General features: G+C 30.1%; 5 protein-coding genes across 5 annotated transcripts, besides 5 other annotated features; 2 read left to right on the top strand and 3 right to left on the bottom strand.

Annotated features, from left to right (window-relative positions):
* Positions 1-4,176: 4,176 nt before the first annotated feature.
* TVAGG3_0459130 (uncharacterized protein) lies at positions 4,177-4,885 on the bottom strand (the record flags this gene model as incomplete). Its single annotated transcript, XM_001330474.1, has 1 exon — positions 4,373-4,846. The coding sequence occupies one exon, from the start codon at positions 4,844-4,846 to the stop codon at positions 4,373-4,375; it is 474 nt and encodes a 157-aa protein (XP_001330509.1).
* A 225-nt stretch (positions 4,886-5,110) lies between these two features.
* Positions 5,111-6,032: a mobile genetic element.
* A 542-nt stretch (positions 6,033-6,574) lies between these two features.
* On the bottom strand, positions 6,575-7,366 carry TVAGG3_0459110 (protein serine/threonine kinase protein; the record flags this gene model as incomplete). Its single annotated transcript, XM_001330473.1, has 1 exon — positions 6,575-7,366. The coding sequence occupies one exon, from the start codon at positions 7,364-7,366 to the stop codon at positions 6,575-6,577; it is 792 nt and encodes a 263-aa protein (XP_001330508.1).
* A 1,076-nt stretch (positions 7,367-8,442) lies between these two features.
* On the bottom strand, positions 8,443-9,858 carry TVAGG3_0459100 (protein folding; the record flags this gene model as incomplete). The annotated part of the gene is made up of 1 exon (XM_001330472.2): positions 8,663-9,631. The coding sequence occupies one exon, from the start codon at positions 9,629-9,631 to the stop codon at positions 8,663-8,665; it is 969 nt and encodes a 322-aa protein (XP_001330507.1).
* Position 9,859: 1 nt separating this feature from the next.
* Positions 9,860-10,509: a mobile genetic element.
* A 628-nt stretch (positions 10,510-11,137) lies between these two features.
* Positions 11,138-11,523: a mobile genetic element.
* A 3,331-nt stretch (positions 11,524-14,854) lies between these two features.
* Positions 14,855-15,371: a mobile genetic element.
* An 837-nt stretch (positions 15,372-16,208) lies between these two features.
* Positions 16,209-17,249: a mobile genetic element.
* TVAGG3_0459050 (protein serine/threonine kinase protein) lies at positions 17,229-17,534 on the top strand (the record flags this gene model as incomplete). The annotated part of the gene is made up of 1 exon (XM_001330471.1): positions 17,229-17,534. One exon carries the CDS (start codon positions 17,229-17,231, stop codon positions 17,532-17,534), a length of 306 nt encoding a protein of 101 aa, XP_001330506.1.
* Positions 17,535-19,291: 1,757 nt separating this feature from the next.
* On the top strand, positions 19,292-20,289 carry TVAGG3_0459040 (protein kinase protein; the record flags this gene model as incomplete). The annotated part of the gene is made up of 1 exon (XM_001330470.1): positions 19,292-20,257. One exon carries the CDS (start codon positions 19,292-19,294, stop codon positions 20,255-20,257), a length of 966 nt encoding a protein of 321 aa, XP_001330505.1.
* Positions 20,290-20,402: the final 113 nt, after the last annotated feature.

Below are 20,402 nucleotides of genomic sequence, written 5' to 3'. Positions count from 1 at the left end.
GATAGTACTGTGAAAAATGAAAGGTATTTTAAATTAAAAAATTGAGATTTTGAGATATCTCTAGAATTAAGAATTTATTATGTATTTGACTTTTATATAACTATGTGTAAAGGATCTCGATGTCTATATGCTATAAATAAAATTAAATAAAATGAGATAAAAAATTAAAATGGACAAGAAGATATATGGAAATGTAATTTGTATTGTGTTGGTTGTTGGCAAAATGATTTTAATACAGATTTAAGGATTTGGAATGGATTTGAAATTAAATGATTTTAATTCAAGGAGTAATAAGATTTTGAACTGGTTTTTATTTTGTGAATGTAAACTCCTTCCATAGGATATGTATTAGAAAGATCAATGTCAAACTTTTTGAAAGAATTGTTTTTTTGTTGAGCGATTTTCTCATATTTAATAATATATTTAAGTTGGCGTATCTTACGCCCTTCCAAAAATATGTATTAGAAAGATAAATTTTAAACTTTTTGAAAGAATTGTTTTTTTGTTGAGCGATTTTCTCATATTTAATAATATATTTAAGTTGGCGTATCTTACGCCCTTCCAAAAATATGTATTAGAAAGATAAATTTTAAACTTTTTGAAAGAATTGTTTTTTTGTTGAGCGATTTTCTCATATTTAATAATATATTTAAGTTGGCGTATCTTACGCCCTTCCAAAAATATGTATTAGAAAGATGACTTATAATTTCATAAATTATTTTGTCCCGACGGTTTGAGCGGTTATCAGAATGGTTGCTTACACAATGCGTCAGCAAAATGTCGGTTGGGGTGCCCTTCTTGGCCTCCTGAGTACTCACCAAGATACCCCCAGCTCCCGCAAAACACCTCCCTTAGGTGCGCATTACCTGACGGCATTATTTTGCAATTATTTCAAATTTTTTAGATGTCTTTTGTTAAAGTTTGTTAACTAAAGACTTGAAAACAGCTTACCGCTTCAAGCTGCTCTCTTCCCGGTTCCTCTGCCGCAATCTTCTGTTTGATTGTGCGCAAAGCTCTCCTCCTTGTGAACTTTGCCTGACAGATACACCTGGGAGACAGCATTCGGACATCTTACCGCTTCAAGCTGCTCTCTTCCCGGTTCCTCTGCCGCAATCTTATGTCTGATTGTGCGCAAAGCTCTCCTCCTTGTGAACCATGGCTGATAGAAAGAACTGAAAGACAGGATAGGAGGAACATGCCGGTTCAAGTTAACTTGCAATATGCTTCTGATTAGTGATTTTAGATGAAAGATTAGCGAAATCGCATTTAATTTGGATAGAAGGATTCAATTTTATGAAGCAGGCTCGTAGAAAATATGCAGGAATAGCACAATCTTTGCAATCACAACGCGTTGCAAAACTTCGACCGACAAGAGTGTATTGTGCACTCTTGTCGGTCTGCATGTCTCATTCCGGGAGACATTGTCACTGCATGTCTCCCAGAATGAGACAATCTTCCGCATTCATAACTTGAATGCGGAAGTTTGACCGACAAGAGTGCACAATACACTCTTGTCGATCTAAATGTATCTTACAATCAAAGACACTTTCATACAATCTTTTCGAAGTTAAAAAAAAATTTAATTATTTCTTTCTTTTGTTTATTAAATCGCCTTACTCACGTACTAATCTCTTTTAGAGACTCTATCGAGCTATCCCCACATATAAACCTGTGACAATAATACATATTTACTCTCTTCATATTCTGATCTCATGACACATTATCGCAAAAACTATAATTATACAACACATCTCATAAAGTCTCATTTTAGCTCTATCTAAGCGTTCAAAACCTATTTTCCACACGTAATCTGATTCTTCTGGCTCCGCTGATTCGATTTCTGCTGTCAGATCGTGAAAATATGCATCACATAAAGAGATAAATGCAAATTGCATAACTTAATATTTTCCTTAAAAATTTTTCCTAAATAAGCTCTTTTTTTGAAAATTCAATTTTTTCCAAAAATGTATGAATTCAAAAGTTCAGATTATATCTAGTCATTTTCCAACATTAATTTTGTGTTTTAGTTTTTGAGATATTCATTTTATTATACGTATTATTCAGAAAATTAAAAGAATTTGTGAGGGGAAACGGAGGAGATAATAAATATGTAAAGATGGATGAATAGACAATTTGAAAAAAAAAGCAATAATTTTGAGTTGTGTTTATCTCTTTATGTGATGCATATTTTCACGATCTGACAGCAGAAATCGAATCAGCGGAGCCAGAAGAATCAGATTACGTGTGGAAAATAGGTTTTGAACGCTTAGATAGGGCTAAAATGAGACTTTATGAGATGTGTTGTATAATTATAGTTTTTGCGATAATGTGTCATGAGATCAGAATATGAAGAGAGTAAATATGTATTATTGTCACAGGTTTATATGTGGGGATAGCTCGATAGAGTCTCTAAAAGAGATTAGTACGTGAGTAAGGCGATTTAATAAACAAAAGAAAGAAATAATTAAATTTTTTTTTAACTTCGAAAAGATTGTATGAAAGTGTCTTTGATTGTAAGATACATTTAGATCGACAAGAGTGTATTGTGCACTCTTGTCGGTCAAACTTCCGCATTCAAGTTATGAATGCGGAAGATTGTCTCATTCTGGGAGACATGCAGTGACAATGTCTCCCGGAATGAGACATGCAGACCGACAAGAGTGCACAATACACTCTTGTCGGTCAAACTTCCTAATACAAAATTTGATTCCCTTATTATCTTCTTAACAAAACTTAAGATTTCAATAATACATCATGAAAACATTCATTTACTACATTCACACTGTTATTCCTTTCTATAAATTAACTCATTTAATAGAATCTTGTTTTTATATCTTATTATTTTCTCATAATACTTCTAATTCCTCTATTTCCTCTTCCACATAAAATTTAATTTTGTAATGCTATCATATACACTTAATGTTTTCAAATTTTCAGATTTAAATTTAATCTTTATTTTCATCATCATTTATAATCTTGTTCCTATATAAAGTTATAATAAATTATCGTCAGATTCTAATATTTATGATTCTTACTACTCAATTCAATATAATTATGTTAGTCACTCATATTCAGGAGAATAATTTAAAAATCTATAGCTCATATTTTGATAGTTATATATTTAGATGATATATATTGCAATTCCGGTTTCAACACGATCAAATGCCAAACCAAGACAAAATATATATGAATTTTCAAAATATCGATTTACATTAGAATCTATATCTAATTTTATCAATACACAAGTAGGGAATGTTCAATACATCTTTGAGCAACGTGAATAGCACAATTTTATAGGATTATTTGTTGATTATATAAAATATAAGCCAAATCGAATCTGCTGTATAGTACTTTAGTTTATCATTGAATGTTAAATGTGTTCAGATAAATATTTGAGTCAGATATCGCATTTTCTAATTTCAAAATTTATCTCATGAAGTTAGAATTTATTTGATCATACAACATCATGTTAGTCAAACTAGAGTTCAATGGCGATTCTAAAATGGAACAAATGCTTGTTTTATCAAAATGTTAAAATATTAATCTAAAAAACTTAATATCTAACCAAACCATTCTAGAATTATTATATACGGGTATAGGCAATCTAAATGCACACGGAATTCGGAAAATTAAAAAGAATATTTATGAGATTATTAAATCTTATGTAATTCAATGAAAAGTAGATAATATGAATATCTATAGGCTATATATCAACATATGAGTTTTTGGTTTGACCAATACTATACTAATGTGATCAAATTAATCTGATTTCTTAGATTTTCATTTGAAGCATTTGCAGTAGTAGGGGTACCTTTATATATTAACATATTAAAAATTGCGCTCCGATTCGCAGTTTCTTCATGATTTTGAGATTGCATTAGATTTCGCGATGCAGAAAAAAATCACTTTAGATTCCCGTCAAACTCTAAGTATAAGCATGTCTCTATATGTAGAAACTGTCTGCGCTATTTATTTCCCGGCTCAAAAAACCACGGTGTCTGTGTGAGGAAAATACCCATTTTAGGACCCTGGGTCATGAAAATTTTCCAAGAGTTGGAAATATAGGGTACCTAATTTAGAAAATCAATATTTTTTAAAAAACTCAAAAACTTCAAATATCACATTTAATTGCAATTATTAACTAGACTAACACAAGCATCTAAAATAAAAAACGAGAATTTATTAATGAATTTAATTTTATTAGTTTTCATTAAAGTAATATATTGACAGTGCAAATAAGTTTAATTATCGTATTGCAATATACTAGAATTGTAAAAAATCCTAAATCTTATATCTTATATTTTAAAAATAATTAAAATATTATTACAAAAAATAGATATTTTACTCATTTTTGCGTGAAAAACATACTGTTTTAGTGAAAATTAAGTAATTGATTCAAATCTGAAGGGTCAATTAACATGCAGTTTCTCAAGACAACTGTGTTAACTGATTCTGTATGACATTCTTCTTTTTGTATCTCAACAGGAGAGGAAATATCTTCTTCGCTTGAAATGTCCAAGCATGTCTTTTGTTCTTTTATATGTGGCTGTATCTTATCCCAGTTTTCTGCATACCAACATAATAATGCATTTCGATTCCGTTTGGCAAGTCGGTCCAATTTGAGATCTAACTCTTTAGATAGATTGCCTGCAATGGATAGGAGGCTTAAGTACTTTACTTTTGTGCCGAATTCACGATCAATGTAGGCAGAAACAAAATCCATTTTGATTCCATTTTCACGAATTCTTTCAAAGATTTGCAGGTGATCTCTGATGTTCTTGGGCGAGTTGAATTTGTACTTCCTCAGCTTCCTGGTACTGATGATGTCCTCAATTATATTAAGCATTGATTTCAAATAAAAATATCTATCTCTATACAAATTTAGACGTCAAATTTTTGTATTGAATTATTAACATCTATTCAAAACTTTCAATGGAAACGTTATATAAAGGATTCTTTTCCATCTTTAGATTATTATACATAACTCTGGAAATGATTAATTGATAAACAAATAGTTATTCGACTTAAAATACATATCTTAATTTGATTTCCTCATATTTTCTTCTTATAGGAACTATCAAAACTCTTCCTCATCGTCCAAATATAAAAAGGCAAACCCAAATTTTAGCTAAAAATGACAGGGAAAAAAAAACGTTTAGTATTAAAAAAAAAGACCGATGAGAGCTTCGTTCGAAATATAGAGGGAACTGAGAATGCGCAACCATTCTCAGGGAATATTGGATGCTATTCCCGTTCCCTCTGTATGGAAAATTGAGGTTTTCAAAGGGAGTTAAAATAATATCAAATTTATACTAATTTACTTCAAAATACAAAAGTATTTGACAGCTAAAATTAGTTACTTTAGCAAGCCTATCAATACCCTTTTACGATTATTGCTACTTTTTCGAAATAAAAGTAAAAACAAATTTATACTAATTTACTTCAAAATACAAAAGTATTTGACAGCTAAAATTAGTTACTTTAGCAAGCCTATCAATACCCTTTTACGATTATTGCTACTTTTTCGAAATAAAAGTAAAAACAAATTTACACTAATTTACTTCAAAATACAAAAGTATTTGACAGCTAAAATCAGTTACTTTAGCAAGCCTATCAATACCCTTTTACGATTATTGCTACTTTTTCGAAATAAAATAAATTTATTATCAAAAACCTTTTTTTTCTTAGTAAAAATAAACGAAATTTTTTACCTTATGAACTTTTGATGGAAATATGCAAATTTAAAATAATAAAGAAAGCCGCGAGCGAAGCGATCGGCTTAGTTCGAAGATTTTGATTCAAATCTTTGCTGATCTGTAATTCGCGGAAGCCGCGAGCGAATCGAGCGGCTTAGGTCTAAGATTTTGATTCAAATCTTTGCTTATATTCCTTAAATTCTTTATGAAACTCGCAACAGTTCCATAAAAATTTTTAAATTCTAAACTGTCGAAATTACCGATCGGTAATCACACCCTTCACGGGTGTGTCACTTCTTACAGGCGTGTCACTTTTAGCTAAAATTACCCCTACTCGTATCACTAATTATTTGAAGAAGAAATTTGCTAATAAAGCAAGCATTAAGATTTACTCATTTTATTTAGTGGTATCTTTCTAGAGCGCATCAATAACTATTTGGCTGATGTTGGTGGGAAAAACATCAAATTATTTCTACCATCACAAAATCAAAAGTCTTAAACTCTTATCATTAATGTTTTCAAATGAAATATCGTGTAATTTTTTACAGATAATAAAAAATTCGAAATTCAGAATTTGAAATCAAATTAAATCAAATATTTCATGAATAATTGTTATTATATATTCAATTGTATACATAAATTTAATGCAATTAGAATGATTACTTGCAAGTAAAAAGATTTGATTAAAATTTTCAATGAAATTTTAGTTATCTCAGCATGATTTATGCATGCATTATGTCATATATAATATATATGCAATTTTTATAACATTTCGCATTAATCAACTTTGATCGTTATTAAAAAACATCGAATTTTAAAAAGATTTCATGATTTAAATACAACATAATATAAAAACAATACTTACATAAGAGATATTCTTAGAGGCTTGTTCTCGATCTGCAAACAACAGGAGAAACGATCAAAGCAGGCAGAGATCTATGTCTCATTGCTCGTAAATGGCTAATCATTGAATTCCTATGCGCTGGCTTGAAATCGAAATGAGGTGTTTTGAATAATGGTAATTCTAAGAGTTCGTCTATGGAAGGTCTTTCATTTGGATCCTTTGCCAAGCATTTCTCGATGACCTCTGCATAATCCTTGCATTGGATCAGCTCTGTTCTCGGTGGTTCCTTCAATAAATTGTCGCAAAGAGTTTTTCTGTCATCTCCTTCCCAAGGGAATTTACCTGTAGACATGATGAAGAATGTAACACCAATGGCCCAAACATCTGCTTTGAATGGATCATGCGGATGGCCAAGAATAACTTCTGGAGGCATAAATGGAACTGATCCTTCGCAATTCTCTTCAAGATGTTCATCTTGATGAATTGCAGAAAATCCGAAATCGCAGACTCTTATTCTGTCGTAGTTATCAATTAGGAAGTTTGCAGGCTTAATATCGAGATGAGCAACATTGAAGCGATGGCAAGCTTTAATTGACTTCAGAACTCCATAAGAGTACTTTAAAAGCTGCTCACGTGTTAATACGCGTTTCTTTCTGATGAATTTATCTAATGAAGTTGGACAAAATTCCATCATTAAATAAACTGAGCCGTCATAGTAGTCATAGTCATATAAGCGAACGATATTATTATTGTCTACTTCTTTCATGCAATCAATCTCGTTTTTATTGAATTTTAAGTGCAAATTCTCTGTTGTATGCTGGATCATATACCCTGTATACAACACCGAATGAGCCTGCACCAAGTACATCTCTAAATTGGAGGTTTTTCATTTGCAAGTAACATTCGTCTCGTGCATTCATAATAGAAATAGCAGAAGATTTTTATATTGAATTTTCTAAATTGAGAAATTGAAAGGAAAGCAATGGAAAATTTTAGAAATGGCTTGATAATTGTTACCATATTATATGAAATAAAATGTTTTATATTTGTTTGGACCTTTGAATTTAATAATTGAGAGTTTTGATAAGAAGTAATGATTTAAATCAAAAGTTGCATTAATGTAATTAACAAAAATATAGGAATAGCAAGGGTTAGAGCCTATTTCAATTTTTTGAATACTGATAGAAAAATTAATTCGGTTATTTTTGAGCACAAATGCATTACGAATGGAAACAATACACAATTTGTGATTCGGGGAAAATATTAATTGTAAAATTCAGAATCTATAAATTTCATATAGGATGAAAATATAGAATCTAATTGCGATTTAGGTGAAATTTTAATTTATAAAATTTTTCTTGAAAATATTAAATATTATAAAAACGATTAGACATAATGATGATATGAAAATGGATTACATTGATTTTTTAAAAATTCAATGCAATCTTCTCTCAGCAATTCAAAAATTGCAAAATGCTACAGTTCAACACAGTTTCTTTAAGTACACTCTAATGACATTTCGAATTTAACATTTTTTTGATTCAATTCATTCAATTGATGAATCATTTTCGTTTTTATTATATAACATTTGTTTATCATTATTCAGATGAATTTCTAAAATTTAAATTGTATGGTTTACAAATTTTTAGACTTAAATAACATTAATTGGTTCTAACATATATTGTGCGCCTTTTGATATTGCACTTGAATTCTCCCAAAACTTGCAAGATTCTCCCGAACAAAAATAATTTAACTTCAAGATTTGGCCAATTTTCATATAAATATTATTATCAAACGCATATCAATTTAATAATAGAATTTTAGGATGTGAAAATTGAATATTACAGTTCAATTTATTTCCTAAATTTTTACGACTAAAGTTATCCTTAATAAATATTATGCCACTCTTACTCAAAACGTACTTTCTCCTAGAATATAACACATCCATCTATCTGTCTATATACTCTTTTAAAATGTAAGTTACTACAATTACTGTTACCGTCAAAAATAAAGAGATCTTTTTTAATTTTGGTTAACATTCGATGAGTAAGAAAAACTAAGTCTTAAATAAAAAAGCCTATCTGAATTCTAACAAGCCTTTAGCAATTATTAACATTTATTATTAGTCTGGGAATAATTCTTTAATAATTTCTTTGACTTCATCAGGCAATTCCTCTGGAAAATCAATTTCTAACTTAACTACTAAATCACCACGCTTTCCATTTGATTTGATCCATCCATGATCCGAAATTGAGAAAGAATCGCCAGGTCTAACAATTTTATTAACAGGGAAGTTGATATCTGTTCCATCAAGATCTTTTCGGGTAATAACAAAGCCTGAAAGTGCAGATTTAAGTGAGATCTTTTCAGTCGTAACTAAATCATCGCCTTGTCGTTTGTAAATCGGATTTGATCGCTCCTTAATAGTGAATATTACATCTCCTGCAGGTCCATTACTGTTTTGATCGCCTGTGCCTGTAGATACAATTTTTGTTCCTTCTTTTGATCCTGGTGGTATCTTTACTACGATTTCTTTCTGCTCTTGAGCACCTTTGACGGTTCTCGTAACAAGTAATTTCTTTTCGCAGCCTGTAAATAGTTGTTCGAGAGTGCAAGAAACTGAAAGCTCAATTGGCGGTGGAGATCTTGGTCCTGTAGGTCTACGATCAAATCTTCTGAATCCGAAGTCCTGCTCATCATCAAAATCTTGACCGAAGGGGAAATTGAATCCTGTGAATCCGAATTGAGGGAATGATCCGAAGCCACCACCTGGCCCGTTATCTCCCATGAAATTACCGCCAAAGAAAGCTCTAAAGAGGTCATTCGGATCAACAAAATGTGAAAATCCGCCGGAACTACCTTGATTTGATGCAGCTTCTTCACCAAACTGATCGTACAATCGTCTTTTCTCTGGATCGCTTAATGTCTGGTATGCATCGGAGATATCATGAAACATTTTTTGCGCTTCTTCTTGATTATCTGGATTTTTATCTGGATGCCATCTCATTGCCTGTTGTCTATACGCTTTCTTGATGGATGATTGATCAGCATCTCGAGGAACGCCGAGAATCGCGTAAAAATCTCTTCCCATCTGATTTTTTTTATGGCAAAACTTTGATTAGGAATTTTGGCCGGCTAACAAACATACTGATAATTGTCCTTCATCTATCGGCGCGTAGCGCCGCTAGATGATATATATATAGTGATTGTCTGTTGCTGAAACATAAAATGATTAAGAATCAAAAACCATTTCTAAAAATGTATTTTTTAAGACTTATTTTTGATAGTTTTCACTCAAAAATTTTCATCATATTTGAAAGAGTGCGGGACAAATTTGCCAAATGTCACCTTTTCAATAACCTTAAATTACGCTTTTCTATTTTTTTTAAAATAACCTTAAATTATATTTGAAGAAATTATGTCTATGATATATGTTTTATGCTAGAATCTTGGAGTTTTCATGCACTACACAAGAGCTCCAAGGTTCCAAGAGTGAATGCTCAATAGCAATTATAGAGATGTACCTTTTCAAAATGACTTTTACTGATTAAATTTAATCAATAGAAGACATTTTGAAAAGGTACCTCTACAATTAGATATACAAGAGATTCAAAGCTTCATTTCAGATAGATTTGAAACTTTGAAACTCTTGGTAGATTTTGGGTGAATGCTGACAATCATCTTTGAGAAGGTTTTCTTAAAGAAAACCTTCTCAAAGAGGTTTCTCAGGAGCCCTGAGGCTCCCTTTCGTAATGATTGGGAGCCTTGGGGCTCCTGAGACGAAGAATGGCTTCGCCGAATTTTTGATCAGCAGAGGCCAAATGAAAAGGCCTCTGCTGATGGATTCTCAGGAGCCCTGAGGCTCCCTTTCGTAATGATTGGGAGCCTTGGGGCTCCTGCAGCAGAGTATCGCTCCGCTCCATTAATTTTTTTTAAAAAAGTGCCGTGTGGCAAATTTGTCCTGTTCCCTATTTGAAATAATATCATATTCTTAATCTGAGCTATTTGATTGGCGCTTTGCGCCAATCAAATAGCGAAGAAAATGACTTTTCAAAATATTTATTAATAATTTATTATCAAAAGTCAAAAATCAATTAGAGATTATTATATTACAACAAATTATGAATCGTAATGTTGCATGCTAAGTAGTGTCAATGTGTAAACCTCTCAATTTTATCGTCGGGGAAGCAACACAATTCCCTCAAAAATATTGAAAAAATATAGAAAATAAAATGAATTAAGATGTACTTAAAATGAGAAATAGATTATGATATTAGATTTTAGAAAAAACAGACTTTTGATATAACTTTTGAGAATCTCATATAAAAAAAGCATTTAAAAATAAATTTAAATATCTTATTTATTTTACTATTGTAAATATATTCTGAGATTTTTTAGAAAAAAACACTTTTCATAAGTATTCAATATTTGAGAATACGGTCCAAAAAAAATAGATTCTCTTATATAAGCAAATCTTTTTCATGAGTTATTGTTAATATAAAAACATAAAAAGCTACCAATATGAGAAATTAAACCCTGCGAGGTGCCAGTCTAGAACTGGCGCTTCGCAGGGTTTAATTTCTCTTGACAAATGACAAAACTTGTTCGCAATTGTGAACCATTGCGAGCAAGTTTGCCAGATATCTGGAAGGAATTGCTCCTTATGATATATGCATTGTAACTGTATATATCATAAAGAGCAATTCCTTCAATTAAACGCAAAAACTTTGGTGCAATCGTTGCTGATTGCACCAAAGTTTTCGAACTTTCCCGAGGGAATTGGAGGGTGAGAGATACATAGTCTATCTATGTACCTCCCACCCTCCAAATCCCACTCTAAATGGGAGAAACTTTGTTCGCATGTTATCTTATTCAAACAAAGTTTCTCCATTTAGAGAAGGAATAGGAGCCTACCAGGCACTGATATATAATCAGTGCTTTGTAGGCTCCTATTCCTAATAAAAATTTGAAAACTTTGGAGCATTTGATTATTGTATTTTGTCAAGAGAAATTCAACCCTGCGAAGTGCCAGTTCTAGACTGGTGCCTCGCAGGGTTTAATTTCTCATATTGGTAGATTTTGATGTTTTTATATTAACAAAAACGAATGAAAAGATTTGCTTATATAAGAGGAAACTCTCTATCAGAGGTGCTGAATTCAGGCATTCGCATCTGATAGAGAGTCTCCTTTTATATAAGCGAATATAAAAGAATCTATTCTTTTTTGGAGCGTATTTTCAAATATTGAATACTTATGAAAAGTGTTTTTCCTAAAAATTTAATATAATGCTTAGCACAATATATAAAATTAAAATATCTATAATTATTTTCTATATCACACTTTTCATTACACCTTGAAAAGTGTTCTCAAACTCTATTTTTAATTATTTTTTAGATATATCTCAAGTGTGATTATTCAAAAACTCATATAGACTATATTTATTTTTTTCATTCAAAAAATTATATGAGAATCTCAAATTAACTTTCAAATTTTTTATTTTAAAAACATATTAATAATCATATTTTAAGATACTTTTTCGCCCAAAAAATAATCGTACTTCCTCGACGATTAATATGCTCTCAATTTCTATCGTTGACACTACTTAGCATGCAACAGTAATTCGTTAAAATAATTGTGCCGAACAAACAACTAAAATTGTTCTCAAAATTTTATTAGCGGCGCGAAGCGCCACTTCGAAAACGATAGACAAAAAGTGTCTGAAAAATTGAGAGAAATGCTGCATTTTCATTTCACATTTTCATCATTTCTTAACCAGACTTTTCAATCAAACTTCTAATGCATCACATTGAACTAATGACTTATTGGAGTGCCAGTATACTTTAAAAGATTTTTAATATGTTCATGTAGTTTCAATTTAATTTTAAAAATTCTAAAATTTTAGATTTTAATCTCTAGCAAGTTCTTTGTCATCATATACTTAATTAGTCTTTAGCTTTACAGCTCCTAAATATCATTATAAATTACAAACTTTCGAATTTAATATTCAAATCAATATCTATGATCGCATCGATATCAAATTACTAAATAAAACTATTAGATTTTCAAATATATTACAATTTTTTGTTATAGCTAAGCTCCAATTTTGTCAATTATCACGCCAATCTAATGCCTTACCGAAGTGTATTCATTTCACAACAAATTCTTAATAAATTCTTTGCTTTCAATATTTCATTTGAAAAATCTCTAAAATCTCAAATTGTTCTCTAAATTACTTCGATTTAGCTAAAAGTCTATCTTATATTTTACATAATAATCTTTAAAATATAATATTAATCACTCACAATTAAATTTATTTGTATAAACTCATTTCCTATAATCATAATATGTTTATTTTGCCGAAGTTGGCTAGGCTTGCCGAAGGGCAAGCCTAGCCAACTGAGTCCCGAAATTATATTATATCATATTTGATTTCTTACCTAAAGAATTGTTGCATGTTTATACATTCACCCTACAGATTATTACACTTTATTTAATTCATTCTGACAAAAAGCTTCATGACATGCTTGTTCAGATATAGTCTCTAAAATTGATCAAACAGATATTCACTAAAATTGAAATTTGGGAGGGAATCCAGGATTCATCAGACTCAACAGCGCGATTCCAATAAAATTTACCACAATAATTTTCAAAAAGATAACGACTGCATATTCCAAAGAGCTTATAAGTATATCTCTTTATTTTGATACCGAATGTAAATAATATATCTCATCATTTTAAATTATTCAATAATAGGAAGGTTTAACCAATGACACTGCGATTACCTTCCAAATTATTTTCTGCTCTCTATGTAATATCTGGTAAATTTTAGATCGAAAAAATTCACGACTTTACAATAAATGAGTCTAAAAATATTTCAAAAATTGAAATTCGATGAGTTTGAGCACAATTAAGTTGTAAGAGCTAGTTCCTTTTGTGCACACAGTAAGATCTACTAGGAAAGTATGTAAACCATTTAGAAAACATAAGATATACATTAAGATGATTCAGTTTGAGTTAACATCATTTTTTTAATCGAGAATAAAATAAAATTTTTGAACTTTTTTTTCAACGACACCAATTTTTTTGGGAATAGCATTTCAGCATATCCCATCATATGAATTGATTATTTATTGATTTTTTATTGGGACAATTGAACAATTGTGATGAAATATATTTTCATGAATTAGATGTTTCAATATAATCCTGCTTTCCTATATAGAAAAATCATGTATTAGATAGTGGTGAAATATTAATTGATAGAATCTAGCTTTTCAAAACATTTCGATTTACATTTGGAATGAATGAGAGTCATATTATAAACTATACAACGTTTCTATGAACTAGATTTTATAAATATGAAATATAATTTGTATGTCACTCAATTTTCAGTATAAATACCTTCAAGTCCAATTGGAAATCTCATATTTTCATTCTTGAGAATATATACATATTGTGATTTAGTATAAAATCATTTGTTAGTTAATACTTGCATTATCAATAGGGTCAGTATAAATGGAAACAGATTTGTTTTCAATTAGAGTTCAGGATGATTAATATATTAAACCTTATGATCACAATGAGCTTTAAATGTTGAGATAAATAATGTTTAAGTCTAATTATCATCAGAAATAATCGATATGGCTTGAAATTTCATATGAGTTCCAAAATATCGCAAAAGATTGATTTCTTTATGATTTTATATATTGAAAATATGTGATATAATGGGTTTATGAAGAATAATGCTTTCGATGGGACGATTGGATTTGGGAAATTTAGGATTATTATATTTATTAACAGATATATCATGGTTATAAGCATCTGATCATACAGTTCATTATATTCATAATGAATGTAATATTTCCAATTCCGCAATTTTTTACGAAAATTTCCGCTGATTGAGAGAGAGATGTCAGAAAAAAAAGTTTGTTTTAAATTTATATCTGATCAAAATTAATATAGATTAAGCAAACATTGCATTATATAGAAGAAATTTAAAATGTTAAGAAAATCATATGAAAGAAATGTATATGTATAGATATAATAAACGTAATTAAAGTGTATTTAGTAAAAATAAATTCCAATTCAAAAACTCGAATTCTATACTGTTGATTGGGATGAATATAAAATATCGTTTTCGTCAAAATAATATAGAGATATGTATTTACAATTGTTATTACCTGGTGTAAATTGATTGTGATGAATGCGAATATTGAATGCATAATTCAAATATGCCGATAATTCTCAAATAGCGTAATGAATAAAATGATGCATTGGTTTCGCCTCATTAGTATCCCATGATTCTTCACAAAATTAAGGGTGGCTTCCGACCAAATTGTCACTTTTTACCCCAAGTGAGAAAATTTCGTAATTTATAACCAAGTTTTTTAAAATCTATATTTAATAAAGATTCTATTTTTCTTATTAAATTTCAAAAATGAGGGGGTTCGGAATCGTCCACACATTGCCGAAAGGGTTTTTGCCAGTTTTGAATCCGCTTATTTTTATCGACCCAAATTATAAATATGATTTTCGATAAGTATTCTACCCAAATGATTGTTTAAAAAAATTATTTTTCGGATTTTATTCCGTAAAAAAACGTGACAGAAAACGCTTAGAAAATTTGGAATTTTCCCTAAAAAATTCAGTGCAGGTCGATTTAAGAGATTTTTCAAAAATAATCATATCAGTAGATAGGGTATAATATAGAGGAGCTTTATGAATAACTCAAAATCCGGGAAACTCAATATTCAACGAGAAAAACGCTTAACGAATCTCACTTTTGGTGTAAACATCACAAAAAATTGAGAGAGATTTCTGGTCGGAAGCCTCCCTTAAATATACTGAGGACGAGGTTCTTTATAAAAATTTATACAGTGCGAAATGTTTATAAAATTCTGGATAACTTTGCACGATTTTCATCGAAATTATTTCAATATGATGCAAATCGAAAACATTTCTAACAAAACTAATAATATACATTTGTATTCTATAAAAAGCTTATTTCTAAATCTAATTACAAAATTTACAGTTTAATTGAAATTAATTTTACACGGGAATTACCATTAAGATATTGAAGATATTATCTATAATTACAGAGCGAAACATTTTCTGATTACCCTCAAAAAGATATAAAAAAACCACAAAAATCAATACAAAAATTGTGAACATTTTTAAATGAATTGAATAGTCCGCTCGGAACGTTAAATTACCTTTCTGTAGAAAATGGCAAATCTTCAAAATCAAAACAATATATTTTTCTCTATTCCTTATTATAATCCTAAATTACTTGATTTAAAATGGCCTGCTAAAAAAAATTCAGTGACTTTTCATTTTATTCAATTTTCAATTATATTGGTAAATGTTTGAGGATATAGAGCTCCAACTAGATGCACATGGTTATTCCTGCCTTCGCTACATCAATAAGGGTGCCTTTGGATCTTGCTACTTGGTTTTTAGTCGAAAGTACTACTGTAATTTTGTTTGCAAAGTGATTTCTGGTCTTTGCGTAGATGAATCTTTTCTCCAAAATTATCAAAGAGAGGTTGATGCACTTAGCCATTTGAACCATCCTAATATTGTCAAAATATATGAAGTTTTTTCGACCGACAATTCTCTTTTTATGATCTTAGAGTACTGTTCTGGAGGTAACTTACTTGAAGCTATCTTAAGGGTGCACCCGTATGTACGTTTATTTGAGAGGAGGAGGATTACCCTCTCAATTTTGAGGGATTCGTTAGTTTATTTTCTCGATGAATATGCAATAAAATTTGATTTTTACCTTATCAATATACTTCATATAATATACACATGTTCATGTAAAAACTTTTTTCCAAAATCCTCAGGAATTAAGGGATTTTTGAATTTTAAGAATTTTTTTCGAATTTTTTCGAAAAAAAAATATTTTCAGAACAGCCTTAACGGCTAAGATTTAGGAACAATGTTAAGTATCAAAAAGAAAGGAGGTCTGATATAGACAACATATATCGTTGAAGGTTGAAAAAATCTCTAATATTTGAGCCCAAAATTTCAAATTTTAATTTTTTGAAAAAAGAGGCCACCCGTATGTACGTTTATTTGAGAGGAGGAGGATTATATTTTTGAAAGGGTGAAACATTATGAATATGTTAATTATATAATAATATGTATTATTATAAAAAAGAAAAAATAAAGCACGTTAAAAATTTTCTTTCTTGATTTTTTACAAAATCTACTTAGAATTATGCAAAATATGACTAAATAATTATAAATTTCAAGTTAAATTTTAATTTTGATAAATAATTTAAATTTCAAAATATCAAGTTCAGTTCGACTATGTATGTAGTAATTCCTCAATAAAGTGCCAAAACTCTATTAAAATATATGAACATTTTCAACATTTTAATGTTTTTATTTAAAAATTTGATGGAATATGAGCTTCAAACAATTATTATGTAAATAAAAATAATTAAATATATGTATTTATTCGTATTACAACCGTAGTAAGTCGATTCTTCCTTTCTTCTACTGAGTTTTGAATTTGATTTCGAATTGTAAAGAGATTCAAAGGGAAAATACTAGCGGATAAAAACTACCTCCATGAAAGGGTCATAATGGAGTCAAGTTGTATTTTTTGATATTTTTTGCTTTTCGAGCCTAAATAGGTAGCCAAGATAATGCCTAAAAATAAGGTTCTAAATTCTGAAGTTTACATGATCCTCTCGTGTGCACCCTTAATGGGCAAGAGAGTTCCAATAAAAACTGTAACAAAGTACTTCACAGAGATTTCTGATGCTCTTTGTTATATGCATGATCAAGGCATTGCTCATTGTGACATAAAATTATCCAACATCCTGATTGACTCCTTTGGGAGAGCTAAGTTATGCGATTTTGGTCTTGCTCAGTTCCTCAAAAATGCAAATCGCATAAATTCAACTAAAATAAGAGGAACTTTAAGTTACATGTCTCCAGAAATTATGGCCGGAAAGGGATACGATCCATTCAAAGCAGATGTTTAGTCATTAGACGTCACATTCTACTCATTGGCAACAGGACATCTTCCTTTCGGAGGAAAGAATCTGGAATCAATTCTCAAAGAAATCAAACTTGGTTATGAGACGATAAGTATTGTTGATATAGGCTTCAGAGATATAATAACAAGCTGCATGACTTTTGATCCTAACGAACGTCCAACAATGAGACAAATCAAATTCAGATGTATTGAAGCTTTTAGAGAAACAAGCAGCTTGAAGCCAAAGTCCATAAGTATTTTCTTTGGTAAAAAGAATACTCAAAGCGTTGTTAATGGACGCAAGAGATTGATTAGAATGCCTTCACTTCCAAAATTATAATATGTTTCTTTTGTTGTTTTTATATATAAATGATTGATATATTAATACTTCGAAAACAATTTTTAAAATCAATCAATTAGAAAAGATCATGAATTTTAAAATTAGCATTAATTATAAATATTATGAACTAAATCAATATATATTTCATTTATTTGCTCAGATAAATATCCAATTTTTATTAATATTAAAGAAAAGATGACTGCAAAATAAAAAAACCGTGGATGATATAAATTATCCTAATAAATTAATTTAAAAGTTGATGACTTGCTATTATCAATGAAATTTTCAAATATTTCAACAAAAATAGAAATTCTCACATTCGCGAAATAATGTCAAAATGCATTCAAATAGCTAACATAGCATGCATTACTAGATTGTAAATTAACGATAGCTGTATTTTAGTAATTAGGATATATATCATTGATCAGAAGATATTTTTGTTCAATTCTTGAAGTCATTTTATTATAGATCATAAACCACCTGATATGTTGTAATGAATTAGAAACATAAAAATCTGATTTTGAACAAGGAAAAAACTATCAAGAAAAAATGTTGAAGAAAACACTTTTAAACGTAAGAAATCCCTTTGGATATGATATCTATATCTAAATTTATAAAAATTATTAATATCGAACATGTTGAGGAAATTGTATTACGTTTCAAAATTTTATACAAATTGAGAAGATTGAGAAGAACATCGAGATTGAAATTAATTTGTGATGGTTTCAATTCCGATTACAGGAAATAACATGGATTGTAATAACTGCATTCTACATAATGTATAATCTTACATTTTTGAAAGGAGGAAAAATGGCTCAGAAATATCAATTTACTTTGAATTGTGCTGAAAGTAAGAAATCAGAATGAGATATGGTTCTAAACGCTATTTTCCTAAAAATCAAAAAGTATTAAGCATTTTTTAAAATCGAATATTGCAATGTATAGTATATTTTATGATCATGAAGATAAAGTGATTAGAAAAAATCCTCTCAAAAACTCAAAAAATGATCTCAAATAATTTGAATGATTTTTCCCAACTTTAGTTTTAAGAATATACCAGTAAACGAATTTACGACACGAATAATATGAAACAGCATTTGTAGTCTAATTGAATACTGCCTTCAATTCTATGGTTAATTTGCATAATGGCTGCTCATATATAGTATAATCGATATTATCTTCAATAAAAAATGAAATTAATAAATTGAATACCTTGATTTTTGTGTTAGTCACAATTATTTGAATGTTTCTAACCGTTTACCCACAAATAAATTGTTGTGACATTTAAACTTCTGAGACTTTTTTTACTTCAAACTTGAAAATATTAATCTAAGTATACTTTTCTCCAATATCCTTGATTTTTTAATTTTTCAAGGCTCTTCTCAAATTAGGTGTCTGAATAGTTGGTTCATTTTTCAATATAGATGATTAGCATAGTCAACGAGATCTTAAACAAGCATGACTACAACATGATTAGTTATATCTCTAAGGGATCATTCGGATCCTGCTACCTCGTCTATAGCAAGAAGTACAAAATGCAATTTGTTTGCAAAGTCTCATCATGGCATACATTCGATGGAATCAACAAGCAATCATTTGATAGAGAAGTTAAGGCCCTCACATCCTTAAATCATCCAAATATTGTTAGAGTTTATGATGTCTTCACAGGTTTGAACTACTTATTCCTTATTCTTGAGTTCTGCAGTGGTGGAAGCCTCTTAGATCTTATCAATTCTGGTAAGAGAATCCCAGAAGCTGACGTTATTAAGTACTCCCGTCAAATTTGCGACGCTCTCTCCTTCATGCACGAAAAAGGTTTCGCTCATTGCGATATCAAACTCTCAAATGTACTCATCAATGATTTTGGCAGAGCCAAACTCTGCGATTTCGGCCTTACTCAGTTCATCAATCAAAAAACCGTTGAAGTTTCTGAGGAAAACGATGACGAATGCTCTTCAGAATCCTCTTCTAAATCATCACAGGTTGCCGGAACACTTAATTTCATGGCACCAGAGGTCATGATGCAGCAACCATATGATCCATTCAAAGCTGACGTCTGGTCATTCGGTGTTACATTATATTGCCTTGCCACAGGTCGCCTTCCATTCCGCACAACAAGCTACGAAGTTCTTGTTTCTGACTACAAGAGAGGTCTCGATACTCGTCGTATCAGCAACAACGACTTAAAGGAAATCATAACGATGTGCCTCGAATTCAGCCCAGAGGTTCGCCCAACAATGAAGCTTGTTATGAAGAAGGTTTCCCAGCGTTTCCATGAAGCAGCTTCAATGAAGCCAAAGGCTTTCTCTGTTCTTGGAAATGTTGCTCGTGCTCAGCTCATCAATGGAAACAGAAGACTTAGAAATGCTCCAAAGACTATTCTTTTATAATTTTGTTATTTATATAAATTGTTTGTATGCGCTTTATTTTAATTCAAAACTTTTTATGAAGTATCTACTGGTCATTCAAGTATCAAAAGATGTCCAATTGTTATGGAATTACTTCCAATGGCTTGTATGATCATGTTACGAACAA

The sequence above is a fragment of the Trichomonas vaginalis genome, chromosome II (genome assembly GCF_026262505.1).
Source record: "Trichomonas vaginalis G3 chromosome II, whole genome shotgun sequence".
NCBI classification, from domain to species: Eukaryota; Parabasalia; order Trichomonadida; family Trichomonadidae; genus Trichomonas; species Trichomonas vaginalis.
This window is presented reverse-complemented; position numbering and strand designations above follow the sequence as displayed.